At 32.6% G+C, this 20057-nt stretch overlaps 1 protein-coding gene across 5 annotated transcripts in view; it reads right to left on the reverse strand.

Annotated features, from left to right (window-relative positions):
• Positions 1-698: 698 nt before the first annotated feature.
• Positions 699-20057, reverse strand: part of LOC119606795 (GIGYF family protein CG11148) — a 118269-nt gene continuing 98910 nt past the window's right edge. For all 5 annotated transcript variants that reach the window (XM_037960387.1, XM_037960390.1, XM_037960389.1 and 2 more), the window contains one exon: positions 699-2418. In XM_037960387.1, the coding sequence (XP_037816315.1) occupies positions 2293-2418 (126 nt within the window). In that variant the 3' untranslated portion in view covers positions 699-2292. The remainder of the gene's footprint in view (positions 2419-20057) is intronic.

Below are 20057 nucleotides of genomic sequence, written 5' to 3' on the forward strand. Positions count from 1 at the left end.
TACTTTTGTGAGGCAATTTTATGGACTTTTTTAAAAAAAGCTAATTTAATTTAAGTAAATGTAAATGTTTCAAGTTTTAAAAAGCGTGATATCAAACCTAAGGATTGTCTAGACAATATAACAAATTAATTTATTTTTTTTGCACACAAAATATATTATTAAATTTGGTTTCTTTTCATAGTTTACCTAAATTCGAATACTTATGAGAGACACTGTATATACTTTTGTGGCTCTATGACCAACATTTCGATGTGTTACAAACGGAATGACAAAATCAATATACCCCTCATCCTTTTTGATGGTGGGTATAAAAATAAGAAAATCCTTGAGCATAGTCCCCATTCATGTCTATAAAAGTAATATATTAAAATATGTATATTTCATTTTATTAATTCAAATATTTTTAAATTATAAAAACTATACATATGATGTAAATATGTATATATATGCATATACATACGTATGTATATATTTGACATATATTTATACATATATGAATGACAGTATGAAAGCATTTTACTTTTTATGGTTACAATTTTTTATATATATTATATATTTTTAACATGGCTTTAAGTTACATTAACAATATTTATATTTATATGTATATAATGTAATATTATTATAACAATTACAGGAATTTTCTGTTTTCAATTACATGTTACGAAAAAGCCATAATTTTTTTCTTTCATACAAAAATATTTTTTAATATACTTCTTCATTAATGTAAAGTCGAAATCAAGATAATCAGGATAATAGGAAATTCAATTTAATTCATATGTTTTGTTTTCATTTAATGTTAACAAGGAAGTAGAATGAAAAATTACATTTTCAAAAACATTAACTGCCAGTCGAAGGCAATGTTCCCAACTTTTTTTAAAAAAGTGAAGGAGCCATTGTTCGACATACAAGAGCTGGTAGATAGAATTTAAATTCGGAAAATTATTCTAAATCATTTATAAACAGCATTTGTCTTTTTGTGTGTTTACTTTAATGATATTGTAAACTATTGTTATGTTTTTTCCAAAACACATATATACGAAAATTTAGCTGTTACTGTTTTTGATTTCATTAAAATATATTAATAATAATAATATAAAAGCTAAAAGAAGTGGGATAATAACATCTTTGAAAGTAGTTCCTTTTACATGGACGTAATGGTCGAGTCAATTATTGACCCACACATATTTTACTTTTAAACATTTTTGGAAAAATATGTATTCTATATGCTTTTATTTGTAATTTTCAATAATAAATTGGTATACATTTCTGAGAAATAGTAGTTGAGAATTAAAAATGAGATATAAAAATATATAAATTCAAAAAAGTTAAATTAAAAAATGTATGATCATTTATATAAAAAATTAAATTATTGATTAAAAAAGAAACATGATTATAACTTTTTGGGCTACTATATACTATAGCAAAAACTTTTTAACTTTACTGTCTGGACAATAAAATGATAAACATATTAATTCAAAAATGTTGTTGTCTTAAATTTGTGTCTATCAATAATTTTCACAAAATTACATATTACATCTTAATCATAATATTGCGACGCAATCATTTTAATTTGAGACAAGCTTCGTACGGTCGCAAAAAAAAATTATATTTCTTATTATCTTGTCATTCTATGCAAGGGGTTGCTATTGAAATTTTGATATTAGCAAATGTTATAACCCAAGTGTACCAATTATAGCTAATAAAAAGAAGTACATGAAATTAATTCTTAAAATAGATGAACACATTTTCATGTTTATATTTCCGATTTTCAATCATCCACACTATTTCGAACTTGTTTGGCAGTATTTAATGCACTGTTAATATAACAATTACATACATATCATTTTAAATTTCTTTTTAAACTTTTTTACTTAAACACATAAAATTTTGAAAAAAGATGTACCATTGAATTGATTAACACTATTAACAGTTCTATTAAAATAAATAATAAAATGCTTGTTATGAAAGAGAGGAATCTGTAATTAGTGTTTGGACTTTAACATTAAATGTTAAACCAGAAGAAGAATATTAAATGTGTTTTAAAAACGAATCTTTAAAGTTACTTAGTGTCCCATTTTATAAAACGAAACAACAAACGTTGTATGGAAAAAATTTGAAAATTAAAAAATGTCCCAGTATTCTTCATACAAATTTTTTACTCCAACAAAAGTTTAGTTTTATAAAATGAGAGTATTAATTAAAAAAAATAATAATGTTTAACAATTAATAAAATTAAATTGAAGTACAATAAAGTAACTTCTTTTGCTCGTTCTTTTAAAGCACATTTTAAGCTTAAGGAGCATCTCCATAATCACGATCTCCTACATTTATGCGGCCTTCGGCGGCTGTAACGGAAAAGCCCAAAATACGTGCATCCAATTTTGTCATTTTATTCTTCTTAACCTTCTTCTGTTTACCCTGAAAAATATATAAAATTAATGTTATATAAGTATGATGATTACAATTTTTCAAATATGTATAAAGTGTGTATTAAAAATTTTGCGACGGAACTTCTCCCACTATCAGAGATAATTTTTATTTAAGGCCCTGTCGCATCTAAAGGTTACAATGAATTCAGTGCCTCGTTTCTGTATTTTTCTCGAATCGAGAAAAAAAAAATAAAAATATTTTTTTCTCGATTCTCTCCCTTTTTTTAAAAGGGTTGTTCAGTATATTTTCAAAATTTACGCATTAAAATTTAACACGAAATATTTAAATTGCTTGTGTTCAAAACAGGGCGTTTTTTACAAGATGATCATAAATTTTCCGACAATTTTTCTCGATGCAAAAAATACTGAAACGGGGCAAAGATTCCTCAATTTAATGCAGTTTTTTAATTTTTTATACGGTTTCAATAGTTCTATATTTGGTCGAAGGAAGAAATGAAAGAATTTAATGGACAGAAATCAAAGTTTGTAATTTTCTCAATATCATTTTCCGGCTCTAATAATCATATATATTCTGGATCCTTATAGATAGCGGAGTCGATTAAGCCATGTCCATCTGTCTGTTGAAATCTATTTTCTGAAGATCCCAGATAATTTTTTGAATGCTTGGACAAAAAAGCAACAACAACATAGCTTATTGGAAAATACACGTTTGTTTGGATGTGCATTGGTTTAATTGCTTTGCTTATTTTGTTTTTCTTTCATTTGGTATTGTTGTTGTTTTTTGTTTTGTTATTGCCAAAGTAATGGTAGAGTAGGGAAAAATAAAATAAATTTAAATTTTATAAAATTAATCTCTTTTAAACACACCATGGTGAGGGGTATATAAGATTCGGCAACGGCGAATATATAATTCTTACTTGTTTTTGTATAAGTTGTTACGTGTGACAAAAATTTCTTATTAAGCAAATTGAAATATTATTAAACATTAAGTAGTCCGTAGATTTATGACACTATTAAAAGTTTTTGAAACCGGACAAATATTTCCACTATTTAATAACATTCCAATTGGAAATACCTTACATATGAGAATGGTATAAGAAATAACATTAATTAATATAAATCTTTTAAAAATGCTTATATCAACATAAAATTCAACAGAAATAATTTTGATATGCACAAAAGTTGTTCTACCTTATCTTTAAAAAATTTGGTCCATAATTAAGGGTATAGCTTCCGTACAAAGCAAATATCTATTAAATGCACAACAATCACATCACTGACCCTTCTGATGATAAAACAATATATGGTTATAACTCCCATATAAAGCCGATATCCGAAAATTACTTTATTTTCCATACATTTCTTAAGAAGGTAAATTCTTTAGTTTAAACAAGTAAGAGTGCTATATTCGGCTGTGCCGAATCTTATATACCCTTCACCATAGTGTAAAAAACAAGTAAGAAAGTATAGGGTATCATATGGGCGTGGCCGACCATATGATACCCTACACCAGTTATGAATATTAAATGTGATTTATTTTTTATAATAAAGCATTTATCTTCAATATTCCCTTGTTCCGATACATTTAAGCAATTTATGGATGAAAAACTAATTTTCTGAAAGAGGCTTTATATGGGGGCTAGGGGCAAAAAAGGACCAAGCCCGATAAAATTTTGTGAATATATTTATATTTACATAATATTTTATTGTGCTGAATTTCATCGCGATATTTGTGTTTATAAGTTAATTTGGGACATTCAAGTAATTTTCTGAAGGGGACTTTGTATGGGAGCTAGGGTCAAATGGGGCCCGATCTTTATGAAATTTGGCAGGGTCATCAAGACTTCTATAAAACTTAGTTGTGCCGTATTTTATCGATATATCTGTATATTTAACATAATTATGAGCTCATAAGCATTTTTCGGGGGGTTCTGTTCTATGGGGGCTAGGTGAAATAATGGACCGATTTTTACCATTTTCAATAGGCTTCGTCCTTGGGTCAAATAAAACGTGCGTGCCAAATTTCATCCAATTAATCGACTCAGAAAACGATTCTAAGCGGATTGGTATACTTTAATATATACGAATATTTTTGTATGTTACAAACATCAGCACAAATCCAATATACCCTCCTCACTAAAGTGGTGTAGGGTATAAATATCAATTTTATAAAATTTAAATTTATTTAATTTTCCCGAATATATCATTATTATATTAGCAATAGCAAAACGAACAACGCTAAACAATATAAACACACAAAAAACAAAATACACAAGGCAGTAAAACCAACAAACATCCAAACTTACGAAAGGAAATACACAAAAAAAAAAAAAAAAAAAAAAAAACAAAATACAAAACGCAATGAAACCAACAGACATCCAAACATACGAAACTGAATACACCAAGAAACAAAAACACAAGGCAATGAAACACACAGCCATCCAAACAAACGAAACTGAATGCACCAAAAAACAAAATCAATATACATATTAACCACAAAAACATTTGTTGGGTTGTCTTTGTTGGGTTTTTACAAAATAATAAAACTGCAGTGTCAATATTAAAGAAGCATTTATTATGTGATAAATACTAATAAATAAAATTCGATTATTTAGCAATTATTAATTTCACTTTAAAAATGCAAAAGTAAAAATTGCTTATTTATTTATCTTCCCGAAAGCTAACAGAATTATTGAAGATTCGGATCTCGCCGATATCTGGGGTCTGACAGACAGACATGGCTTAATCGACTCCGCTCTCTATAAGGATTTAGAATATATATACTTTATGGGGTCGGAAAATTATATTTTGGAAATTACAAACGGAATGACAAACTTATATATATCCTTCTCACAAAGGTTTGAATAAAATACATAACTATTACATAATTTCATAGTTATGCGTAATGTGTGTAATGTATAAAAATAACTACGCTTGGTTAATTCATATTTTCTTTTAAATTGTGTTCAATATACACACAAAAATTTTGTCAAGTTAGCTAAAAATTAGATAATTAAATGGGTTTTAATAAAAAGTAGATTGCTGGTGGAGGGTATCTAAGATTCGGCATAGCCGAATATAGCACCCTAACTTGTTTTATTATTGTTACTGGTTTGAGCTTTGAGAGTCTTGTGAATTCTATTGTATCTTCACAGAAAAAATAAATTTACGATTCAGTACAAGAACTCACGTATTACGAAAATTGTATATTTAGTAAACAGATTCGCATAGAATTAATTGAAAAAATTAGCTAAAGAACTTATTAAAAATTCACTACAATTTCAAAAAAATTATTTACCAAAACAAACATGAATTTTGTTACATATATTTAAAATGAATTATCAAACAAATTTTTTGTTGAATCTGCAAAAATCTTTATTGAAAAATTTGAATTGAATTTTTCAAATATAATTTAACAAATTAGTTTTCCAAATCTACAAATAATTTGAATACTGACAAGAAAAAACTTGCTTTTTTACTTACAACACTTATAAGAAACCCCAAATTTTATTTTTCATTTTAGAAACTATTATTTTGTACTGTTGAAACTGAAATACTTATACATTAAATGTTATAAATCAAATAAGAAGCATATTAATTCATTTTAGTATATCCTAAAAGTTGTTTTATTGTTGGATTCCATATGCAGACATAAAAACATAACTCAAACAAAAACATTTATTAAATCAGTAAAAATATTTATCAGTGTAAAAATCAAACAACTTCGTTATAAAATCAAATAAAAATATTTATAAAAATCATATTTTTTTATGTAAGGTTATTTTTACAGCTTAGATTTATTGTTGCCGTTTAATATTAAGAGGAGGATTCATTGGAGGTATTTTCTGGTACCTCTGTCTACATCATGAAAAAACTTAGATTAGCTTTTAATAGAATTGTTAGGTATTTGTACTTCCTTAGCATGTCTCAGCATGTTTCGTCTTAAATTTATAAGTTTTTGTGTTTTTCCTTCACGAAACTTATAACTTTTATAATTCACTAGCCTGGAAACAACATAAACAAAAAAACATTTACAATTTTTCATATTTACATTTTACGGCCATTTCTCTAGTCGGCAAACTGTAACACCGACATTAATTTCATCGACCAAAAGAAAATTGTTTTGTTAACATTTCAATGCCATATTAAACACATTAAAACTAAGGTAGCTAAGGTTCTAGTGGAACCTGGTACAGAATTGATAAAAATTGAATTTATATGTGAGGTAGCATGCCCCTTGTTACAGCCGAAATAGTAGTTGATGGCGCCGTAGAATGTGTCCTGACATTGTATTCTGAACGTCAAATTTTTATGTGATTGTGTTGCAAGTGGCAGTTAGTCGCGAATATTTAAGCCGAACAGAAATAAAAATTTTGAAGCTACCTCCGCTATATCATCTACCTTCACTACAACTACCACCACCACTTCTGTGATACCACCTCAGCTCGTCTCACCACTCTATACCCATTACATACTCCTATTTTATCATACAATTATTATTTTATATTACTATACTTTTTAAAACTAAAAGGACAATAAAAACGTGAATTTAATTTAAAGTGTGGATTTTGATTTTATTTGTACGCTATCAAAAGTTTCAATTCGGTTGCGATAACAATTCTTCAAAATATTTCAACGAGAATCGCTGGAAGCTGGACAGCTTTACAATGTGCCAAGAGATTGACAACGATAGAATGGTTCAAAGTGACACCTGCGACCGCTGGTGTCGGTGATGAAATTGCCGACATGAGTTGGAACTGCAATAAGTGCTCTGAAGCACAAAGAAGCACACTAAGCAAATCATTGAATATGCACGAAGGTACTTTATCCCCAATGGCAGATTATGGTTCTTGCTGTTCCTAGGGGCAGCAAAGCCTTTTGGTCGTTCGTTAAAAGTGTAAAGAATAATGTTAGTTCTTCAATTCCGACGCTTTTCAAGGACGACCAAATATTCACTGACCCGGTATCAGTAACTATAAGTGCTCTGAAGCACAAAGAAGCCCACTAAGCAAATCATTGAATATGTACGAAGGTACTTTATCCCCAATGGCAGATTATGGTCATCAAAAAATCATCGATTAGACCTAGGCAAAAGTCTTGGTTTAATCAGAAATTCAAAAATGCAATCAGATCCAGAGAAGAAGCTTTCAGAATTTGGCGTAATAACAAAAACGTCCAAACTGATAAGCTACACATTCGTGTGCCAGAGTGCTAAGACGCTAAAAAGCTCTACACGAGCAGCGCCTTCGCGCTAAGGTTCTTGCTGTTCCTAGGGGCAGCAAAGCCTTTGGTCATTCGTTAAAAGTGTAAAGGATAATTCTAGTTCTTCAATTCCGACGCTTTTCAAGGACGACCAAATATTCACTGACCCGGTATCAGTAACTATGCCAAATATATTCTTTCGAGCGCGTGCCGTTAAAAAGGTTTTAACAGATCTTAACATAAACAAGTCTCCTGGACCAGATGGCATACCGGCACTGTTCTTGAGGCAGTGCTCTTCGACGCTAGCTCGTCCATTAGCTAATCTTTTCAGCATTCTATACCAGCCGGCAAATTTCCTGCATGCTGGAAGATTGCTAATGTAACCCCAATTCCTAAAAAGGAAGAGGCTAATAATCCTGTAAATTACCGTCAAATAGCAATTTGTTCAGCACTGTCTAAAGTTATGGAAAGTATAGTCAATTTACATCTTGTCAAGTATTTAGAGACCAACAATTTACTTAACGACCACCAGTATGGCTTTCGTAGAGGTCGCTCTACGGGAGACTTACTAGCGAAAGTAAAGTGGTGGCTTTAGATGTATCAAAGGCGTTTGATAGAGTGTGGCATGGTGCACTTGTATCAAAACTATTTGCATTTGGTGTCGGTAATAACTTCTCTCGATTTATTTCGAGCTTCCTCAGAGATCGCACTTTACGAGTTGTTATCGATGGGATCTCATCAAACGAGTTTAAGATTAATTCAGGGGTACCGCAAGGTATCTGCCATACTTATTCATTCAATCATAGGCCAAGCCATATAGTAGGTATATAGGCGAAACTGAAGGGGGTTGTCAAACAAAATTTGTTATTCTCTTTACACAGACGAGTTCTGAGAGAATAAAACACACTTGAGAGAACCAAGCGCACTCACAAAACTTCAATTTTCTTCGCGAAATTGCGAGGTTATAAGTGCAGAAAAAATAACAAAAAGACGTGTTTATAATATGTTTAAAGATGAAATATCTTTTGAAAAAAATTAATTAACTAATATTTTCATTTAAAAGAAAAATAACGTATCAAAAATACATTTATTATTTAGTAACTTTTGAACAACTGTGTTTATATTTGTGCTTCTACTACCACATTCTCACCAGTTAGGTCTTTGACAGGGGACTTAGGTCTTTGACAATCCCTTTCGCCTATATGCCACTATATGGGCCAAGCCCTCTAGAGATTGGAGCAATGAGACGCAATATGAATGAATCGCTTAATCACGACTTGATAAAAATCTCTGAATGGGGTCGTGTTAACAGAGTCGATTTTAACGCCCGCAAGACTCAATGTTGTTTTTTAACACATAAACGCTTGGCAGATATTGTTGTTCCATCTTTATAAATGGGTGGTGTAAATATTAAGGAATCAGAAACTCTTGATGTTCTGGGCATGAAAATTCAGTGCGATGTCCGCTTTTCAAGTGTCGAAAGAAGCATTCAAGTGTCTTGGTTTTTTAAAACGGTGTAAGACACTTATATCCGACCGAAAATGGAATACAACTCTCATGTATGGGCCGGAGCTTCGAAGTCTATTTTGGAACTACTTGACCGCGTACAGGAGAGGGCGAAGGTACTTATCGATGACAGTAGGGTATCCAAATCTATTGATTCACTGGAGCATCGTCGCAACGTGGGGTGTATTTCACTGTTCTATCGATACTACAATGGAATGTGTTCCTTTGAAATTAGGTAACTGGTTCCCGATACCCGTATATTCTTACGTAACACACGTCTTTCTTCAAGAAAACACCCATTTGTGGTAGGTTGGCCAGTGGACCGTACAACACACTACAGGGAAAATTCATTCTTCAGCCGTCCTGTTCGTATGTGGAATAAACTTCCTGCAGAGGTATTCCCTGCCACTTTCCATATAAAAAGATTTAAATCAAATGTCCATAACCAATTTTCCTAGTTCCAACACAATGCTTCGCATAAGTAGGGGTAAAAAAAAAAAAACATCACCTATCGGCTTAGTTACTGTATCACAAACTGTAGAAAACAATGTATGCTACATTTCTACAAACGAATATCCTATGTATACGTTAGCTGCAACAACAAACACATCGGGCAACAATCAAGTGGTGTCATGCACGGCAGTAACGCAAAATTCAATGTTATTCAACAACAACGCTTGTTTTGTGAACAAGCAAGCACTGCATGCACAGAAACATTAACGAATTTTAACCGCTTTTCTAATTTGAATTTAAATTTTTTTTCAATTTCTTTATTCTAATAACCTAGCCTATATAGGCCATAATCGGTCATAAATTTCTACTTATAAAAAGTTTACACAAAAAAATTAATTCTTAATATTAATAATAATGATCTAAATAATAGTATAGTAATAAATTAAAATAAAAAAAAAACATAATTTTTTTTGTTATTCTACAATATAAAATACATAGCCAAAACTCAAATTCTTTCAATTCCACTTTTAATTTAAAGTTATAAGTTTTGAAGTTAGTCAGAGAAAACCAAACTCAACCGGTTCCAGAAATATTTAGAGGTCTATGTGTGTATAGAAATAACTAACCAAGTTTTTAAAAAAAAAACATACTCCTTACAACCCAAAAAATACGATAAAGAAATACCTTTGTATGAATTAGTTCATAAGTGTCTATCAGTTAAAGTTTTATTCGGTGAGAAAAAAATATAAAGAAAGAAATTGTCCACAATGATAAGTAATGCCACAAGAAGATGAAACATCCACACCGACACTCAACACTGATATTAAAAGTAGGTTCAACACTAATCTCTAAAAAAACAATAAATCCTCAAGAGAAATTAATAAATTAATTCACAGTGGGAAAAAACCAACCTCAAACCCAAATTCAGTGCCAACACACTATCCGCAAATTAAATTCCAAACAAGATATTATTGGATGTCCAATCCATATGCCCAAGTACAACACGCCGATCAGTCGCTAATAAGCCAATAAAAACTCTACATCAAATCACCAAACAATTTATGTACTCACAGTTATAATACAGTCAAGAAAGTCTCAAAGTAACCACACTGAAAGAATAGTAATCAACTGAAATGTCAAATACTAACAATGCAGAAAACAAATGAAGGAAAAAAGAGACTTTAACAGCAACTACATGAAATCAAACCTCCTAAAAGACGATTAGTAGTACTCAAAACAATAAGAGGACCAATGCTACCTTAACAAAATATTCAATTTTTTTCAGCAACAATGTTTCGGCAACATGTGCCACAGAATGTTTACGTGAACAATCAACATGCAGACAGAATGCAGCAAGTTCGTGTTGATAATGGCCGGTGGCAGCATGTTTCTGTTGATAATCAGAATGTAAATAATTAATTTGCACAACAGCAGAAGGTATTGGAGCTTGAAATGCTGGAAGAGGAATATTAATTCAACTGTAACTCCTATTGATCGAATGAATAATTTTATTGACGCACCTGTGAGTTTTCCTACAACTCAACAGATATCTGCAAGGCATGTACTTTCTAGAGAATTACCAACGTTATACGGTGCCCGGAGGAGTGGCCGATATTTATAAGCGGCTTTGAGAATAGTACAACAGTTGATGGCTACTCTAATGCGGAAAACTTAATTCGTTTGCAGCAATGTTTAATGGGTAAAGCTCGTGAAATTGTTCGCAACAAACTTTTGCTACCCGATATGGTCGCAGACAATGCGAATGTACTTTGGTCGCTCCGAGTTAATCTTGATACGTATGATCGAAAAAGTGAGACATATGACACACCCAAAAGACAAACTGGACTCAATTATGGACTTTGCTATGTGTGTAAGAAATATATGTTCTACGATAGAGGCTTGTAAATTAGATGCTCATCTCAACAACCCAATGTTAGTCAAGGGGTTATTGGAGAAATTATCTAACTTGCAGTGGGTAATGTTACCAAAACCAAATGGTGTCCCAGCTCTAAAGGTGTTTAGTGACTGGTTATATTCAGTTGACCTCCCCAGTGTACACAAAGAAGAGTGGAGTTATCAACACGCATGCCAAATCGGAGTGGGCTATGATACCAAATGTTTTGCATGTGATAAACCAGGTCATAAATTATCAAACTTTTCAAAATTTACTGGGTTGCCTATGGATGAAAAGTGGTCAATCGTTCGAAATAAGAATATTTGGAGAAAGTGTTTGAAAACTCATAAACGTAAATGTGGTGTTGAAGGTTGTACGGCAAAACATCACCCGCTACTGCACGATAAGAAATATTTTTCGGAAGCAGTTTCGAATGTGACGGAAATAACTAGTAATGTTGCCAACGTAAACGCACGCTGTGAGAATGAAAATGCAACATTCTTCAAAATAATACCCTTTCTGGATGAAGGATCTTCAATTCGGGCCAACATAATGAATCAACATACACCTTGAAAGATGTTCGTACCGTAAAGAATCTTTCACTTCCAACACCGACAATTGATGACGCTGTATTTAAGACGAAGTATCCGTACCTATCGACAATTCCATTGAAGTCATACAGGAATGCGAAGCCCACGATTTTAATAGGAAGTGACAATTGGAGATTAGCCCTCCCACAGAAGATTCGTGAAGGTCCGTGGAACCAGCCAATAGCGATGAAAACCCTTCTGGGATGGACGATTCAAGGGAGATCCAATAACGATAAACTAGAATATCATGTGAATGTACACATGTGTCAATGTGAAAGAAGCTCCAGGAAATTCACGAAGCAGTTAAACTGATGTATGCCCTTGAGTCATTCCCTGTGAAGACAATACAGTCTGATGAGGATGAAAAAACTGTTTCCATTCTTGAATCAACTTGTAAATATGATAATGGTCATTTTGAAATTGGTTTACCATGGCAAAGTGAAAAAGTAGATCTGCCTGAGAGTTATGATACGGCCTACAAGCGCTCCACATGACTTGAGAAAAGGCGTCAACTTAAGGACGAAAATGGAAAAGTAAATTAACAACTTGATAGATAAAGGCTATGCTAGAAAACTTAATGCAGAATATGCCCATATGGTATCTATATTTGTTATCAACAATCCGAACAAACAGCATAGAATTATGATGGTGTGGGATGCTGCCGCTAAAATGAATGCAGCATTACTAAATGATTTTCTACTAAGCAGCCCCGACTTGTTGACTCCATTAATTGATGTTCTTCTAGCTTTCAGAATTGGTCGAATAGCGATATGCGGCGACATTGCTGAAATGTTTCATCAGATTGTAGTGAGGCAAGAGGACACCCACGTGCAAAGATTTCATTGGTGGAATGAAGATGACGTTGGCAATTCCTCTATTTATGTGATGAACGCCTTATCATTTGGACTGAACTGTGCGCCATGTATAGCCCACTTTGTACGCAACAAGAATGCTGATCGATTTGAGATACAAAGAGGGAAGTTTTGAGCGTCTTGATGTCTATTTATGATCCCATGGGATTCGTATCGTGCTATACAATTTGTTTGAAAATACTGCTGCAGGCTGTTTGGCAATCAGGTACTAGATGGGTGTTATTCGCCTAGGTTGAAATTTGCAGAGCTCGGATATGCCGCAATATGTTATTGGAGAGCTCGGATTTGCGGCATATCCGAGTTATCGATCAAAACCAATATCGATACCAAGGTTGAAGCTACTGGCAGCCGTGCAGGGAATTAGATTAGCTCAGAAAGTGACCAAGATTGAACGCATGCCGATAAATTCATGCTACTTTTGGTATGATTTTAAAACGGTACTCAGATGGCTCAGAAAAATGCAACAATTTGAAGAGACTATGATCAAAATGTGTTAAGACAGTGGCGAGATGATATGTGAAGCCAAGAATATATTGTACAAAAATGCTCAGTCTGATGTTTACTTACATGAAATATGCTCTTTAAGGGTAAGAACGTATTTCTGACGAAGATGGTCTTTTAAAGGTTCGTGGACGAACCGAGCATCTTGGTTGCCATTAGGAGGTTATTGTTTTACCAAAGCATCATTATATAACAATAGAGTGCTCCAAGCTTATATGAAGAAAAAAATATTTTATCCGACAGGCCCTCCCCCTCTAGAATTGGTCTATGGGTTGTAAAACAATGTCATGCAAAAAATTAGACTGATAGGATAACGTTAACAGGTGCCGCAACGGCTATGAAGTTTCTAAGTGCATTTACAATTTCAAAATTTTAAGGAGATCTCATGGGGATTTATGGACAATAGATAAGGGAATAAAAGCGGTGAAAAAAAAAATAAAATCGCACTTTTTTGTAGTATTTTAGAGAACACTTATTAATTCTTTACTGTTGTACATTTTAAACAAAGAATTTTCAGAGTATTATAGATCAGATTAAATCGGACCTTCTTAACCCATAAAATGTGGAGTTCAAAGGTCAAATTTTGCAAATTTTTTGAGTTCTCAGTATGCCATGTCGAAATATTATTTATTTGTTGGCCATATTTAATAAATATGACTGGAATTTTTAGTACAAAGTTTAAAATAACAGTTATAAAAGTAAAATTAACCCTTTAAAATACATGAGACAAATTTAACCCCGAAGTTACTCTATATAATTAGAGGAATAACAGAAATAAAACAAAAATTATATATTAGGTATAAAAGCTTATGAATTAAGTTCAAGTTTGCTCCATATTCAAAAAGGGTTAAATATGACGTTTTATAAATAATATATAAGTTTTTGTTATATTTCTGTATTAATTCATTCGACCCCTTCAAGTCACCGGGGCCGGATGGTATATTTCCAGCTCTACTAAAGAACTTGCCTCAGGACGCTATATCTCTTCTGATGAAGATTTTTAAGAGATGCCTTGGTAGTAGGTATTTACCAAAGAGGTGGAGGGAGGTTAGGGTTATTTTCATACCCAAGGCCGGTAAGGTAAGCCACTCAAAGCCAAAGGATTTTAGACCTATCAGCCTGTCTTCTTTTCTTTTGAAGACACTTGAGAGACTGATAGATCTACATCTAAGGAACTATATTGATACTCGCCTCATTAGTGGCGCTCAACATGCCTACCTTAAGGGTAAATCTGTTGAGAGTGCACTGCATGAGGTGGTAAGTTGTGTTGAGCACGGCTTGAAGAATAAGTATTATACTCTGGCTGCGTTTTTGGACATTGAGGGAGCCTTCAATAATATAAGGATTGAGGCTATTAGAGATTCGCTTATAGGGCTCGGAGTTCAGGACTTCCTGGTGAGTTGGATAGTCTGTATGCTTAGCAGTAGAATTATTAACTCGACCCTAGGGGATCATTGCATTAGGAGAAGGGTTACCAGGGGGACACCACAGGGAGGTGTTTTATCTCCTCTTCTGTGGCTACTAGCGGTTAACGGTATCCTAAGGCTATTTGAATCTAAGGGTAGGAAGATAGTTGCCTATGCGGACGACGTGGTGATACTGGTCAAAGGAAAATTTCTATCCACGATCAGTGACATCATGGAGACTGCATTAGGTGAACTCTCGCTATGGGCGAAAGATAAGGGACTGGGTGTTAATCCTTGTAAAACGGAACTGGTACTATTTACCAGAAGGTATAAGGTAGACAATTTCAGATTGCCAATGTTAGATGGCGTCGAATTAGGTTTATCTAGAGGAGCTAAGTATTTAGGGATCTTCCTTGATAGCAAGCTGTCATGGAAGGAAAAAACTCAGGAATGAATGAAAAAGGGTCTCAATGCCTACTACACATGCAAGAATTCCATAGGGAAGAATTGGGGTCTGCAACCAGATATGGTAAATTGGATTTACACATCGGTTGTCAGGCCTATTCTAACTTATGGTTGCATTGTCTGGTGGGAGACATTGAGAAAGGACAGTTACAGGAAGTTGCTCAATAAAGCTCAAAGGTGTGCCTCCATTGGCATTACTGGTGCCATTAGAAGTACTCCGCAAGCGGCCTTGGACATCATTCTGAACCCGTCACCTATAGAACATTTTGTAGCGGGTGTGGCGGCTAGGAATCTACTAAGACTCTACGAGTCTTCGTTAGTGAAACCCTCGCGCGACAATCATACAAAAATTTTGTACGAAGTAGGTCTGCTTGATCAGGGTAATTCCCTTCACGGAATTACGGATTATGATATTAATACTCTAGACTTCGGGGAAACACCTTTGATAGAATTTCCAACTAGGGATGATTGGCTTGTATCCGATAGACTGTTTGGAGGGTGTGCAGTTTTCACTGACGGGTCCAAGATGGATACCGGCACGGGTGCCGGTGTCTATATCGCTGATATGAACATAAAACGGTCATTCAGACTCCCTGACGAATGTAGTGTCTTCCAAGCAGAGATCCTAGCGATCTGGAAAGCGACGGAACTGATTCGGAATCATATCGATCCGGGGTCGGTTGTGACAATTTATGTTGATAGTCAAGCTGCTCTTAGAGCATTGGATTGTCACACGGTACACTCGCACCTAGTTGTAGATTGCAGAAATGCCCTTAGGGACATTATGAGACTGTTTGTCATTAGATTGTGTTGGGTGCCAGGGCACTGTAATGTGCATGGTAATGAGGTTGCGGACGAACTAGCTAGATTAGGTTCGAACCTTGATATAGATGACAGGGAAAGGATGGTTAAACCACCCATTTGTCACTATAATAGGTTGATATTCGAAAGAATACGTGATATCATTAACCAGTCCTGGAATAGTAGATTGGATTGCAAAATATCAAAGGCCCTGTGGCCAAAACTTGATATGGGTGCTACCAAAATACTTATAGGACTGGACAGACGCAGTCTAAGGGTTCTGATAGGGATTCTAACTGGACACTGCTCAGTTAGAGCCTTTGTTAGTAAGTGGGACAGTAGTGTACCGGACTATTGCAGGTTATGCGAGGATGAGGAGGAAGTAGAGACGATCGAGCATATTATTTGCCAGTGTCCTAGGATACAGAACCTTAGGTTGAAATGGCTAGGGAATAGGTTCCATGGCGAACTGGGGGAAATTGCGGGACTTAACCCTCGCAGTCTACTAGGTTTTGTCAAGGGAATTAGTCACTTCTTTAACTGGGCTTTATAGGGGGACATGGATTTTCCTTATTATATATATATATATAATTATTTACTTATCTGTTATTTAATTATCTATTAATATGACCTCTTTACCATTTTCTTTCATTCTTGTGTTGTGGTAGCGTTTTTGTGTTGTGGTAGTGTTTTGGCTTCTGTTTTGAATCTTCACTTCTTGAAGGGAATCACAATGGACCTTATGGTCTCCGAGTGGATATACACCGTTTTTTACGGTGTATAACCCTTCTTAACCTAACCTAACCTATATTTCTGTAATTATATAGAGCATTATTCAAATAGATAGTGTTTTTACGATTTTTTGAAATTCGGGGTTAAATTGCTTTTTCGAATTTTTGAACTTTGATTTAAAATTGTAACCAAGAACCTTAAAGAGTTAATTTACCTTTATTGCACTCTATTTCAAATATCGGACTTTATGCGATAAATTCCAATAATTTTTAGTAAATATGGTCATCAAATAAATAATATTTCGATATGGTACACTGAAAATTCCCGAATATAGCAAAATTTGACCTTTGAACTCCACATTTTATAGGTTAAGAATGTCCGATTTAAATAAAACTTGAAATATATATCTTATATTATCTGATCTATAATACTCTGAAAATACTTTGTTTAAAATGTACAACAGTAAAGAATTAATACGTATTCCCTAAAATATTACCAAAAAGTGCGAATTTCCCGAAATCCGCCGAGTTCAAATCGCAGGTACAGCTAAACTGTAAGAATTATTGATTTAATTTTTTCACCGTTTTATTCCCTTATCTATTGTCCCCAAATCCCCATGAGATCACCTAAAAATTTTGAAATTTCTTAACAAAGTTTCAAACTAAAATTGGAGATTTGAGACAGCCGTTTTAACGGCAAACTTTTTTAACCATAGCTGAGAAAAATTTGCGTTATCGTATAAAGACAACAGCTAATATTCTAGTTATTATAGATATATTTTAAATAACAAAATGTTTTTTTACAATATATCCTAAAAAATGTAAATTTGTTTGCAACATTTCGAATTCATGTGCTGTGAGACACGTTAATGGTCTGGGGAATTTGCAATAACTTTTTAATTTTTCAACCAATATTTGTGTTTGATATCTTTCCGAAATGCTTATTATGTGTAAATGTATTATTAAGTTGCAAAATTTTAGCAAAAAAAAAAAATGAAAAAAATCGATTTTTTTTTTTTTTAAATATGAACTTCCTCGTTCCATTTACAAATTTTTTATTCTTCATATAAAAATGAGAATTTTAAGTTGTTAAGCTATTTCCATAAGATGTCTTCAATATAGTTAAAATTATAATTTCAAATATTTAAGTAAATTTATCTTTCTGTATATATTTAAAAAAGGCCTATATGTTATTTTCGGAAAATTTATATACGGTGGTGGAAAAAATAATAGAAACGACCTTATTTTGCGGTAAAAAATAATTTTTCTCAAAAATTATCAGTTAGAATTTTATGATTTGTATCTTAAATAAAAGGTATTTATCACTACTTTCTTATGATATATAGAGTTTATAAGTTTTTTTACTCCATCGTATTTTATTAGTATTTGAAATATTTAGCATTGGAAAAAATAATAGAAACGATTTATAGTATTATATTGGAGACATAACCTAAGATTTCTTAAACGGCCTGTTTGTACTTATTTTAAAATTTTTAATTGTAAATGATATTTCCAATATCAAAATATACTGTTTCCTCGGTTCTTTATGTTAACGTGTGTTTTTTTCAAAGCCTGATTGACAATATGAGCTCTGACGGCTGAATTGGAGCCACGACTTTCAAATTTTCTTAAAAGAAAAGTTAAAACAGTGAAAGAAATTGCTTTATATTGTTAAATTATTTAAAAAATTAGTTCTTGACAAGATTTCGATCCGAAGAAGTTTTAATCCGCTTATAGATAACGACAATACACCGATTTTTGGCCCAGATTTTGAGCAATATTTCACATTTTGGCAACTCAACCCGTTCTTGGTGATTAAAAAGGGGCTTAAATATCAAAGTATCTTGATGGTCAGGTAAAATAAGTTGGATTTAACACTAAAATTTCAAGATATGTAAAAATTTCGAAAATTAATTTTAAATTTAGGTATAGCACTGTTTGGGAATTAATACAAGTATATAGACCCAATACGATCTATTACAAAAAATAAAACAGAACGATTTTAAATGAGGAAAATAAAATATGTTTTTTATTTCATTTTCTTTTCTAAAATCTAATACGTTTATTTTATGAAAAAAATTATCAAAAATATTCTTTCTGATGTTTTAATATGCATTTTATCTAAACTTACGTACCAGTAAACTACCTACAATTCAAACTGAATTTTAAAATTTTTTAGATTTTGTAAACATTTTGTGTTAAATTTAACTTATTTTAGCATTATTTCACAAGTCCATCAATATACTTTGATATTTAAGCCCCTTTTTGACCACCAAGAATGGGTCAAATTGCAAAATAGCGAAATATTGCTCGAAATTTGGCCCAAAAATCGGTGTCCCACGATTTTTTTAATTTTTCTCGATGTAGAGCATAATTTTGAGTTCACAGCTACAATAAACTAATTTCTATTAAAGAATTTTTAGAATTTTATTTTTATTTCAGAATTTTATACTACGACGATATTATCCTTATCCGCGATAAAAATACTTTTTCCACTTTTCATCCAAAATGATCAATATACGTCAAAATAAAAGTCCGGCGTTTTAGTTTTGTGCGTGAAAGGGTTATTGGGATTGTTACGGTTCAGGCGATGTGCCCTACCCTTCAGGAGACTTGCGGTACCTATAATTCCGACCGTTCCCAGGGTTTGGGGTTGTGTTCTTGTCTCCATCAATATAGGCTAAGAACCGCACATTAACTTAAAAAAGTAGCTTCAATATATTAACCAAAACAAAAATAAAGAAATCACAGGAGAAGTTGGTGACATTACTTCTCTGTCTAGGCCCTCCCTACCTTACTATCTTATAACAAAATTCAAAGATAGCCCTAAAATGATTCCCTAACTACATGTGTAATTAACTTTTCGTGGAATAAAAAGAAGTTAGTCATAATATACATTAAATTAAGATTGTTTATTATTTAATTCTAAATTTAACATGTTTAAAAAAAATGTATAATAAACAATACAATAAAAGGTTTATTAATTTTTGTTGTGTAGTGTAATTGTTTTGATTGTTTATTTTCAAGTATTCTAAACAGGGACTGTAAATAACAGTTATTCTGAAATTTTTAACCCAAAAAACCTCTATATTGCAGTCAACGTAGATCTATACTATTATATACCAATATACACGTATTGAAGTGCTTTTTCAGAATATATGGTGATTTAAAAAAACTATCTTAGCTCCACAAATAACAGTTATTTTTTAACGGAAAAATAAAAGTCTGATTGAAACAGTTAAAATA

This window comes from Lucilia sericata, unplaced genomic scaffold (assembly GCF_015586225.1).
Source record: "Lucilia sericata isolate MDLA Ls3-8-SP2 unplaced genomic scaffold, ASM1558622v1 Contig000623F_arrow, whole genome shotgun sequence".
Classification (NCBI taxonomy): Eukaryota; Metazoa; Arthropoda; class Insecta; order Diptera; family Calliphoridae; genus Lucilia; species Lucilia sericata.